This window comes from Barbus barbus, assembly GCF_936440315.1.
Source record: "Barbus barbus genome assembly, chromosome: 25".
Lineage (NCBI taxonomy): Eukaryota > Metazoa > Chordata > Actinopteri > Cypriniformes > Cyprinidae > Barbus > Barbus barbus.
Genome location: NC_136753.1, coordinates 1,425,275 through 1,437,506, shown reverse-complemented (window position 1 = coordinate 1,437,506; position 12,232 = coordinate 1,425,275). Strand labels below are relative to the sequence as shown.

The 12,232-nt window shown below is 35.6% G+C and overlaps 2 protein-coding genes across 2 annotated transcripts in view; both read right to left on the bottom strand.

Annotated features, from left to right (window-relative positions):
- Positions 1-12,232, bottom strand: part of LOC306844765 (uncharacterized protein) — a 36,778-nt gene that overhangs the window by 3,772 nt on the left and 20,774 nt on the right. Inside the window, exons 7-13 of the mRNA XM_079377145.1 lie at positions 12,203-12,229; positions 10,670-11,208; positions 3,544-3,638; positions 1,948-1,964; positions 1,243-1,326; positions 335-888; positions 115-210 (exon numbers count right to left, since the gene is read on the bottom strand). Of these exons, the coding sequence (XP_079233271.1) occupies positions 115-210; positions 335-888; positions 1,243-1,326; positions 1,948-1,964; positions 3,544-3,638; positions 10,670-11,208; positions 12,203-12,229 (1,412 nt within the window). The remainder of the gene's footprint in view (positions 1-114; positions 211-334; positions 889-1,242; positions 1,327-1,947; positions 1,965-3,543; positions 3,639-10,669; positions 11,209-12,202; positions 12,230-12,232) is intronic.
- The window catches only part of LOC306845446 (E3 ubiquitin-protein ligase TRIM39-like), a 65,659-nt gene that overhangs the window by 32,684 nt on the left and 20,743 nt on the right, over positions 1-12,232 (bottom strand). The gene's annotated exons all lie outside the window — the stretch shown is intronic.

The following is a 12,232-nucleotide window of genomic DNA, read 5'->3' as shown; positions in this document are numbered from 1 at the left end:
AGATTACTGCTAGTACTGTATACAGTAGGAAAGCTATTCTTTCTTGGCCAGGAAGATGCTGCTGGTCTCTATATCAGGAGTCTAACATATTTAACTTTAATTAAATTAACTCACTTTTCTGACTTCTGCTGAGTGTTTGATTTCTTGAATCTTCTTGATTCTGTTCTGGATCATCTGCTGCATGTCTTTCTGTGTCTTCATCAGTTCAGTCTATAGAGAGAACAACACAGACACATTTATCATAACACTGATTTACTGTCTTCTCAGGAAACTCAGGAAATTTGAATCTTCATGATATAAGCTTTGTAAAAGCAGTTTAGTCAGTAACTGCTACCTTCTTCTCTTGACTCTCCTCTTCTATAGGAACAGTGTTGTGGTTCTCGTGGTCTTTAATGGTACAAATCGAACACACACACGTCTGATCATCTCTACAGAACAGCTCCAGAGGTCTCTCGTGTTTCTGACATATATAGTCCTCCAGATTACTCACAGGATCCATCAGTTTGTGTTTCTTCAAACCTGCCACTCTCAAATGACGCTCCAGATGAGTTTCACAGTAAGAGCTCTGACACACCAGACACGACTTCAGGGCTTTCAGCTTTCTTTCCTCACAGACGTCACACAGAACTTCAGTTGTTTTCTCAGGAGTTTTCTTTTTACAGTGATCTACGAGCTCTCGGAGTGTGGTATTAATCTTGAGATCAGGTCTTTGCTTGAATGTTTCTTTACAGTATGGACAGCTGCAGGTCTGGCTGTTGTTCCAGCACTTATTCAGACAGGTCTTGCAGAAGTTGTGTCCACATGGAGTAGAGACTGGATCAGTGAACACCTCCAGACATATCGAGCACTGAAGCTCCTCAGACAGTGAACTAATGGAGGATGACATTGCTGGAAAGAGACATTAATTAGGATTAGTGTGAACTCCTTCAATACTGTTTATAAAGAATCACATGATGCACCTCATGAAGCTGGATGAATGTAAAGAGTGTCAAGAGACAAAGATTGGCGACTTTTAAGAAATTCATATATACAGTCAGCAGGTCATTATTGTAAGATGAACCCAAGCTGATCAGAACCTACATGTGAAGCTCATTACAGAACCACTTACCAAAATAAATAAATACATGTACAAGAATTATACTTGTTAAGCTGAAATTATTTGATCTGATTTACATTTCTTAACTGTACATATTCAATATTATAAAAGAAAAGTCAAAGTGTTTTTCTTGGTTATTAACTTACATGGAGGTAATCTCTCGATACTCCCTCTCCTGGTTTTTCTTGCTGTTTGTGAAGATTCTGCCATTATTCTTTCCCTCTTAAAGCCTTTTAAAGAAAAATAATAGTTTTTCTTTTTTAGACTCGACTAAATTGGACCATGACAGCTAAATCAATATTTATATTAAGTTGGTTAAAGTGTGAGAGTTGATAGTGATGGAAACACAATCATTCATTTGAAACAAAGCGAGTGACTCGTTAACTTACTGAACTATGACCTGCTGTTTAAAGTACAAAGAACAAGTCATATTTTCCAGCAAACATAAATATATATTTCTTTATAGAAAATTAGGCACATCTCTCCACAAAAGACATTATATGGTCAAGAGTCATCCTCATCCTGTTTAATGTTAAAGTGATTTTCAGCTGCAATGAAGCAGGTTTGAGTTCAGTTTGTCTGCAGGTCATTTACTTCCTGTTTCTTTAGTCTTTATGTAATGTGGCAAAATGACAAAAACACCAAACTTTGATTTACAACCAATCAAATTACGTACTTTTAATACAATAATGATAGCATTTCAGTGAATTAATCAACTAAAGCAGCTGAGTATTTGACGCTTAAACCTGCTTCTGTTCAACTCATTCCAGTCTGATATAAACCCTACTAAACCAGACCCCTGCCATCAGAAACCTGTTCAGCACAATCTCTCTTATATTTCTATCACTTACCTCTGAGTATCAGATGTGTTCACAAGGGTCTTTAAACAGATAAATATTCTGTTGTTTATAGTTTGATCTTTTCAGGCGTCCATATTGTTGCAGATTAAGTTTCACTTTCATTTTCTCCGAGTCTCTCACTGAACTACAGTGATGTCAGAGCTCCTCCTGTAGTTGTGTGTTGGTTCATGTGTGTCTGTTTGTCAGCTCACCAAGAAGATATTTAAGCAGAATTGATTATTTGGCAACATTTATGAAGAGTTTCCTCGTAAATCTAGTAAAAAATGTGTCTATTGTCAGCACTGAACCCAGCTCTGGTGGCGCTGCTGTGCATCACATGCTGAATAATACTCTTCTATACGAGTCTATGAAGAGGTTTGAGCACATGTATAAATCTTTTTCACATTATTTTATATCAGCTGTAGTTTATCTTCTGTAGTTCTTAATTTCATATTTGAATGGCAAGTGGTAGTCTGCTTAATTTGTCCTTTTACTCTCACAGAGCAAAGACATGGACACTGACAACATGCTTGTTATTGCCACAATCCTCTAGCCTGCTCTCCAGCGAGTATTGAATACATAAATCATACTATTTGACATCTACCATAAGTCAGAAGTCAAATAAAAGGTATCCTTTATTGGTGTTATGTGTGTTTTTTAGGATAATGCTTTGATGAAGGATGCCCTTGTGTTCCTGCATGAACACAGATCATTATCTGTTCTGTGTAAGATTTTACATGCTGTAGCTCATAAGAATAGAGTAATTATTAAACATTGTGGAGGGATTGTTCTTTTATGCTGGTTTTACGGAGGGTGATTTTACCCCAATATAATAAAGCAAAGATAATGCAAATGTGAAATGGATTGTCATAACACTTTTATATGCATCCCTATAGATACAGAAGCCACTCTGAAGAGAGATCCTCCTTCTAGTCTCCCTGTATAGTCATCAAAGCCTAGGTTTGGAGATGACCAGCACAGAGACATCTTTAGGTCCACAGCTAAGAGACGATTGCCATGTTCCTATGGCATATAACGCTGACAGTATGCCCTCTACCCCGGGCTGAACACTCCTGTCAATTTCCCTCAGGTGAGCTTTTCTATTTTCTTCATTAATTGCTAGAAAGCTGTTGTACTTTATTGCTGATCATTGAGTTCTAACAATAAGATCTGAATACTAATGCTGTAACATTTCAATTTCTGTTAGCTTGACATTCCTGCAATCAGAGTCTTATCGAGCAGTTTGAGACAGAGGGGTATGTGTACTGGTTTCTGAACATCTCAGTTTGTTGTTTCATCTTTGAAGTCTCTTCCTTGCCAATGGAAATAACTGACCAAACACAGCAACACAGCACAGATGAAACATGCAATAAATCATAAGGCATCAATCAATCATGCCTCGTCATTGTTTTCATAATCACCTTAGTAAAATTCCCACATGGCAATACTTACATTTCTATTCTTGATAACCAACATTAAAACTATTTAAATGAAATTTAAAAAAAAATAATTATGAATTAAGTAACCAGAGTTGTCGTATTGGGGGGGGGGGGGGGGGGGGGGATATACACTGAAGATCAGGAGCAGACTGATGCAATCCACTCTCACCTGACTTCAGTTCTGGACAGCACACCCACACTGACCAGATCAAATTCATCATGAATGGACTTTTTTCCAGAGACTGGTCTCGTGTTAGCTGAGCTCTGCATTATGTCAGATTCACATTGTATTAAATGTCAAATAGTTTATTCATAATGTGAGACCATTGCTCTAAAAACAATGTTTTTTGTGGTTATTATAGAAGAGACACTTTTTATTTTGTTGTAAGAAGCTAAACATGTGAAATGATACTTGGCTACTTGGGATGTGTGATCAATCTCAGTTCTTTCTCTGGTAGTCCATTATCTGTCCCTGGCTTTTGTGGAAAATCTGTCCATCCTGGAGGCTGAGGAGAAATTTCTGCCAGGACCTGTCGTCTACATAAGGTACTGTAAGGATTTACATTTATGCATTTAGCAGACACTTTTATCCAAAGCGACTTACATTGCATTCAAGTTACAGTTTCTACATTTAATCAGCTCTTGCTTTCCCTGGGAATCGAACCATGATCTTGGCGTTGCTAGCACCATGCTCTACTATTTGAGCTACAGGAAAGCCTATAAGGATACTATAAAGGAAAATGTGGTCAAACATGACATCCTGCCATTATTCACAAATAACCATTTCTTTCTACAACTATCCAACTTTAGTTTTTTTTACCAGTGAGTGGAGCATTTTGACAGGAGGACTGAACAACAATTAAAGAGAGTCATCAACGGGACTCATCCTAGTTCATGCTTTTAATAAATGTTGTTAATAAATAAGATTGTTGTACACAAAAAAGTTGTCTTTTTCTTCTGAGATGGCTAGATGGCCCTTGGAATTTTAGAAAGGGGTGAATTGTGTTTGTCTTTATAAAACGCTTCGTAGGACACTGTTCTGTTGCTGTATGACAACCAATAGTGAATACTAAAGCATAAATAAATATTACATATTTCATTGGTGCATATGATTACTGTAAGTCTGATGGGCTGAATATGGTTAATATCTGAATGTAACTTTATTTATAAATTCACAAAAACATATATATATATCACTCAATCTCCTGTATGAAAATCTGAATATATACAGTAGATCATGTACCATTACATTGAGTTCTTTTTCATATCAATGTCTTCATTCAATGAGCCACTTACGTTAAACTTTTCTTTATAATGGTTTTCTATGGGAAGAAAATGCATAATGTGAAACTTTGAGGGTTGCTTTCATATTCTGGGCACATCTGCTTACTTGTATATCTAGTTGGAAACATTAATAAGGTGTATACTGAGTTTTGTCTTTTAATATTACCTTCTTAATTTATTAACCACGTTAATTATTTGTATAACTCGTAAGGGTTCTTATGGTAACACTTATTTGGTTTTAATATGATTCAAGTGAGAACAGATGCTCTGGAGAGACAACAGCAAGACAATCATCAAAAGAGAAAGGTTTTGCAGGTGATGTTATTATTATTATGATTATTATTTAGTCATTTAGCGACTTACAAATGAGGACAACAGAAGCAATCAATTGTAGTTTTAAAAAAACTAAAAACAGATCCAAAACTAAAAGGTAAAACTTTACAAATACTACCTATACACATAAATTAAGTAAAAATTACAAATGCATACAACAAATCTTTAACACTTATAATTTAAATTAAAAAAAGCTAAATTAAAAATATTAAAGAACAAACGGTATAATAAATTCAGACAGTATTTAACTAAAATTAAAATAGATAACAAATACAGATCAGGACAGTATAGTTTATCAGTAATCCTAAGAAATAACACTGAGCCAAACACACAACTTACTAACACATAGTGAGAAATGCTTATAAAAACTGAAACAGAAGAGAAACAAGTGCTGGCAGGAAAGAGGAGAAATAAAAAGCGATACTTATATCGTCTGCCGGTGTCCCTGCCCGGTGGAGTCGATGGCCTTCACACGACAACTGCCCGGTAAACTACGCTTTTTTATACCCATCTAACAAAATACTAATTGAATTTAGCTGGACACACTTTCCTTATTTTCCCACAACAAATGGCCAAGCAAGCGCCGACACTGACAAGATACGCGAGACAGAACGAGCCCAAACAGATATCAGCACATCTGATGGCCACAGATAATTGCTCTCTCCTTGTCTATCCTGACTGATTGGTCTCTAGTCTTGTGTTTTTAGGGTCCTGTTTTAATGTGTTTCTGTATTTTTCATCTTTATGATATTTTGGAAGCGCAGAATTCAATAATCTTGTGGATGGACCACAGCAAGTCCTTTTGCAGTTGTCTTCATCAAAATGCTATGCAGACATAATGGAAATGACTTTCAGATTGTAGAGCTCGGACAAAGTTGTAAGTAAACTTATTTACTTTATAAGTGCACATATTTATTGGAGTCTGTAAGCTTTAAGATTGTAAGGCATCCCTTTGTTTTTACCACAGGTTCTGAGCAGGAATTCATCAAAGGACATGACTGTTGGAATTAAACCGAGCATCATCAATCTGCAGCGACGTGGTCCAGGTAATAGAAGAAGAAATCTGGGATTGTGTACTGTGTTAGACCAGTTCTCAAACTTCTTATACCTCTTCAAGTACCACCATAATGACCAACATTAAAATACAGAGCGTAGTAGGCCTAACTATTCAGCTACAGCTCTGCACGGTTCAAAAACAAGGCAGTTTTATTCCTAAAAAAAACTAAATAATTATTAAATTAAAATGTGTTACGCCTAAAAGTTACATAAAAACTGTACCATACTCAAATGTAAAAAACAAAAAAAAACTTAAAAATGAAATTGAAATGTATTGTGTTTTAACATTAATTTATATTTAATTTAGTGATTCCTCTGCGTCCCGGGAATGTGTGTTTTATTTCGGCTCCCATGGTAATCATAGACTGTATAAAAAGATGGACGACGCGTCTCCGCTTCCTTCCTCTGGGTAAACGTACCTATTAAACACACTTCCATTTTTGAGCTCAGATTATAAAAAGAAAAAATAATTATCCTACTTGATGTCTTAACCGATGGATGTGTTTGTTAGTGTATACCTCCTGTAATTTCAAGTCAATCAGATCATCACACGCTGAGATATGAGTCTCCATGTGTTCATTGTGTCTCGAGGCCATTTAGAAATCTGTCTAAAAACTTTCACCAAAAGAGGAGATAAATGTACCTTTTTTAGATGTTTAAGCCTTTATTTTGGGTAAGTGTCACTACTTACTGTAAAATGAAGAGATTAATGTTCAGACTTTTGCATATTATAACCTGGAACATGGATGTGTGAAATAATTACATTAGATCCAAAACATATTTTTAGCAACATAACGCAGATGCTCCAGAACACAGTTAGCTGACTAGCTGGATAAGATCGTATGCTACGCTAATATATTACTCCACAGACATTACTGGCTTGTACTTTTACATCCATAATATTATAAATATACAGTTTATTGCTGGTCTGTGGTTTTATACTGCTGTTATTTTGAAAGATTTCATATTATTGTAAGGTGAGCTTAAAGGGTGCACTACTATAAAAATCACAGCTTCAGTGTGACATCAATAAGAAAAAGTATCATTTCATACATATTGTTAATAATAGTTGTTCATATTAAAATATGTACAAACTTAATACATGACCTAGACTATTTATTTAAGCTCTTCTACATTGAACGTCTTTGTAAATACTTCAGAAACACACTTTAAATATTAACTGATGGTTGTCACTTTAAGTTCATCGAGTTTCTATGGATTCTGTCGACTCAGATCTACAGACTGGCTCTGATCTTTGGTAACTAGCATCAGCTTCTCCAGCCTGTAAATCTGTGGAGAATCAGGACAGAAATCATGTATTCCAGTCTTAAGAGACTATAGAGAAGTTTACATCCATTTAATAAGAGGCTTCATAACGAGGCTAGTTTCTGTGTTCATCCCCATGAATTAAATGTGTTATTGGTTTGTTTTATCTGATTTGTGAATGTGTTACTTAGCTGAACGTGGACTAATATAGATGTTGATATGTGCTTAGATGACACTTCGGCTCCGTTCACAGTAGCTCCACAGAAACTGTTATCATTTACATGTGGAGCGTCTCAAACTCATCTCTGCATGTTGTTGTGAGTTTGGCTTTATTACCGTTCATCTGGGAACACAACGTGCGCCATTTCATCAGATTTTCATCAGAAGGTAAATCATTTATAAATCTACACAAACAGGAGAATACATCACGATTCCCAAATAAAAGCTCAAACCCTCACTCTAAGTTTACACGTTTTGATGTCCACATATTCATTTAATTACATAATAAAGGGAGACGCTATTATAACATACACAAATCAATCACGGTGGAAACATTTAAAGGGAAGTGTAGAAAAGAGGAAGTGATTCTTGCAAAGTTAAGACTTGGACACACAGGGTTAAAGTCAACTTTGTATTTAATGACAAAATGCGTTTCTGATAAATATGACTTTTTATAAGAAACACAGGATTAGATGAGAAAATATAGGCAGGCTATAATTCAAAAGGAAAGGAAATAAAGAGGAAGAAAAGGAAAGCGAGAATGAAGGGAGGAAAAGGGGAAGATAGGGGAAAGTGAAAGAACAGAAATTAAGAATATATGTTATTTTTTTTATCTAAAGTACATAAAGCCCTGATGTGACACACTCCTGTACAGCAGGTGGCGGTATGCACCTGTAAAAGCTGGTTTGCAATTCACCATTAAACTAAAAGAAGAAGAAGAAGGTTCCCCCCACAGTTTGTGTCGTTGGTTTGTTCCACCGATATACTGTAATGCATTCTAGTAAAGAAGCCCAGCACAAGAGTGTCTTTATGTTAACGAGCAGATGAACAAGAGAAACAACATGCTGTGTGAAACAACTTTCTGTAACATCATACAGAACGAGTTCAGTAACTTGCGTGGATGCGATCTGTGTGTCAGATGAAGGTTTTAGATTAACTTCAAAGTCCCAAATCCAGGGATGGAAAATTAGGAATAATTAACATTTTGTGTGATTTATGGTGTTTAAATCAGTTTTGCATTACATGTTTCCAGTAGATGAGAATCATGTCCAGAAGTGTCCAGTAGAGGCTGTATTCTCTCTCAGTGACTGCTGTTATCAGTGGAAAACGTTTCATGTGTTTATATGCAATTTAATACTATAAATGAAAGCGAAGACCTACTAAAGACATATAATTATAAAGTGATCAGTATAAAAGTGTTTTGAATAGAATGGCAGTGTTTTTGTATTAAGTCTGAGTCACAGGTCTGTGTTTCACAGGGACGTGCAGAGAGTTCCTCAGCGGCAGCGGCTCAAATGTGGAAAAAGATTGGATACATTACTATTTTATATTTTTGCAAGAAGTCACTTATAGCCATCAAGCCTGCATTTATTTGATCAAATCACATTTTAATATACTTTATTAATTTACTTTGCATTTTATGCAATGTTGAATTATTAACAATGTTGAAAACCTGTGATAGTTTTTTCAGGATACTTTGATGAATAAAAAGTTAAATAAGAACTTTTACTTATTTAAAATATAACTTTTGTAACGATATACACTACCGTTCAAAAGCTTGGAGTCAGTATTTTTAATTTTTTTATTCAGCAAGGATTTGTTAAATTGATAGAAACGGTGATAGTAAAGATTGATATTGTTAGAAAACATCTCTACTTTGAATAAATGCTGCTCTTTTTAACTTTTTATTTATCAATGAACCCCAAAAAGTATCACAGGTTCCAATTTAAACATAAAATAAAAAATAAGCAGCACAACTGTTATTAATTGATAATAAATCAGTATATTAGAATGATTTCTGAAGGACCATGCATTGAAGACTGGAGCAATGATGCTGAAGAATCACATAAATAAATTATATTTTATTAAAATAGTATAAATGTATATTAAAATAGAAAAACATTCTTTTAAATTGTAATATTTTCAATATTAGGCTACAGTTTTTTTCATCAAATAATGATGAGCATAAGACACTTTCATAATGCTGCATAATTATCAGAAATGGTAATATATGGCTCTAGAGCCTGTGGTTTCTGAAAACGCTCGCAACCATAGCAACGCCTCAGATTGACAGATATGGAAAAATAAACAGTTTTCTGAGTTTTGAGCGAGTCGTTACTGTTTTGTACAAATTGTCATGTTCATTAGAATTCAAATGCATTTTGTTTTATTGACCACAATATCATTGCTATTTGTTCGAGGGGCACTTTTGAATAATTTTGGAAAAGGACAGGGGCTCGAGTCCCAAAGCCCCCCCTTCTGCACGAGCCTGCTGTTTCATGTTTAATTAATCTACAATAAGACAGAATGTATTTATTGAACATCTTAATTCTGGGATCAATATACTGTATAAGGATCTTAATGAAATTATAAATATTACATTTTCTCAAATGGACAAATAAAATCAGCAGTGAGTCCTAGGCTGGTTAGATAGACTAATTAAGGTATAAGTATAATAGTATTTCATGTGATGGGTTAACGAGTGCCAAGGCTTGCATTCATTAATAAAATTAAGATTGATTTACTTGTTTACTCTCAAGAATAAAAGGATTAGCATATTTACTGCTGATTTGAACACTCATAATAAACCCATGAATATCCTTTAAAACAGTAAATATGATCATTCTGGATTTCATGCTGATATTGAATTTAGCTGCAAGTCATATTACACCATCTGTGTTACAGACATACTTTCTCTTTAAACTTTTAAAGGGTTCAAATTTGTGAATAAAAGTAATTCTGTTCTGTTTTTATAGTAAAACGTACCTCATTGTGCCGTTGTGTTAACATGTGGCATGGTACTATGGTAAGATCATGTCTTTTGGACACTACTATGAACATAATATCATGCTATTTTTATGTATCTTACAGTACTATGTACATACCGTTGTATATGAATATAGTAATCATACAGTTCTATGATACATATCAAGGTTTTGCCGTCTGATTTATTACAGTAATATCACAGAACATGAGAAAATGTAATTATAGCAGAAACAAACATTATAGAAATTGAAAAACAAATGATAAAAAATAGCAGCACAAAATGTTTTCAAAATTGTAATTATAAACATTTATTTTTATAAATCATTGATTATTTTAATACTATATTTCGTTTTAGGAGTATATTATTTATTATAATTGACAGGTGTGATGATCAGTGGGCTTGAGTTTTCACCTCCATCATTAGTGCATGGGCTAAAATATGGATAGAGTTTTTCAGTGAAAGACTGAGCAGTGAAAGAGTAGATATGAGAGCTGGACTCTGCATCATAAAAGCAGACCAGACCCTCCTCATAATCCACAAACACACCGACCCGCTGCGGCTTCACTCTCAGAGACAGAGAGACAGAAGGACCAGCGAGAGCCTCATATTCATCTCCATTCCTCAGCCACACGGTCCACTGACCATCACTGGGACTCGCTGTGATCTGTCCCTTCCTGTGAATGGATTCTCTGGCCACTCCTAAATCCCATTTAGTCTTTCCCTTCACCTGCACCTCAAAATAAAATCTCCCTGAGGAGAATCCCTCCTTTCCCAAGACACAGGCACAGTAATCAAATCTCTCTGGATTGTCTGGGAGTTTCTGTCTAATGTCTCCATGTCTCACTTGTTTTCCATCATCAGACAGAATGAGATGAGGATGAGCTGTATCAGGATCCAGAGTCACATCCACTGAGAAAACACAGAATATCAATCAAACTCACAATACACAGATTCTGTGATGATGATGTTTCTAATATTTAATCCAGCGTGATCTCATGATAATTCTTATGTATTGAGAAACAGACCCAAATCCAAGCCTTTATTCTGCGATCTTCATCTCATCCCGAGCAGCGAGTCCAGCGACCGGAAACAGAGAAGCCCGCGCTGACTGACGCGTCCGTTACGAATTCAGATGTTGCCGCTTCAAACGACAGGTTTTACGGCAGGATAATCGAACGCTCATTGGCTCTCACCTGCATTCGTCACAGATTGCGACATGCCGTGTTTCTGGTGAGGTGTGTGTTTGAATGATGCGAGCGCGCGCAGTGTTGCCAATTTAGCGACTTTTCAGACCCCCAGGGACGCATCATGAAGCAGAGGTGCCCTGGGCACGGACTGATTAAAGGCCCCCTCAGTTGAAATTGCGCTAATATTTTCTTAAATTCAAATTGTAATGGATTCTATCTACACTAAGTGAAAATAGCAGGATTTTCTGATATTTATACTACTTGTCGCAAAATAGTGGCAATTATCTGCACCTCAGTATTGCATTACATTATAAAACAGTATGCAATAATAACGTGTTGAGTGTACATTTTAAATAATTTTAATTCAAATTATTAAATGGAAGCCACCTTATTGGTACAATAAAGCCCTCCCGACACCTACCCTAACCCTCCCCGATACTTTATTATCAACTTTTTGGTTATTTCTTTCATTTGTATTGACAATAAATGCTTTTACGATGTGATATGAGATTTGAAAAGGGAGAAAAAAAAGATTGGCAAAAGGCGGGATCGAACCCAGGTCAATCGCGTCAAAAATGTATGTTTTGTGCTTGTAAATGTTAGGTATTAATATCTAGTATAATCATGAGAGCAGGCTGTTTAATCAGATTGTAGAGCAGTAATGAAGCTGTGAGTGTATGAATGTAAACTAGTGTAGTGCAGACAGCACACTGTACCTGCATACTGCTGCATCCACTTCAGCTCTG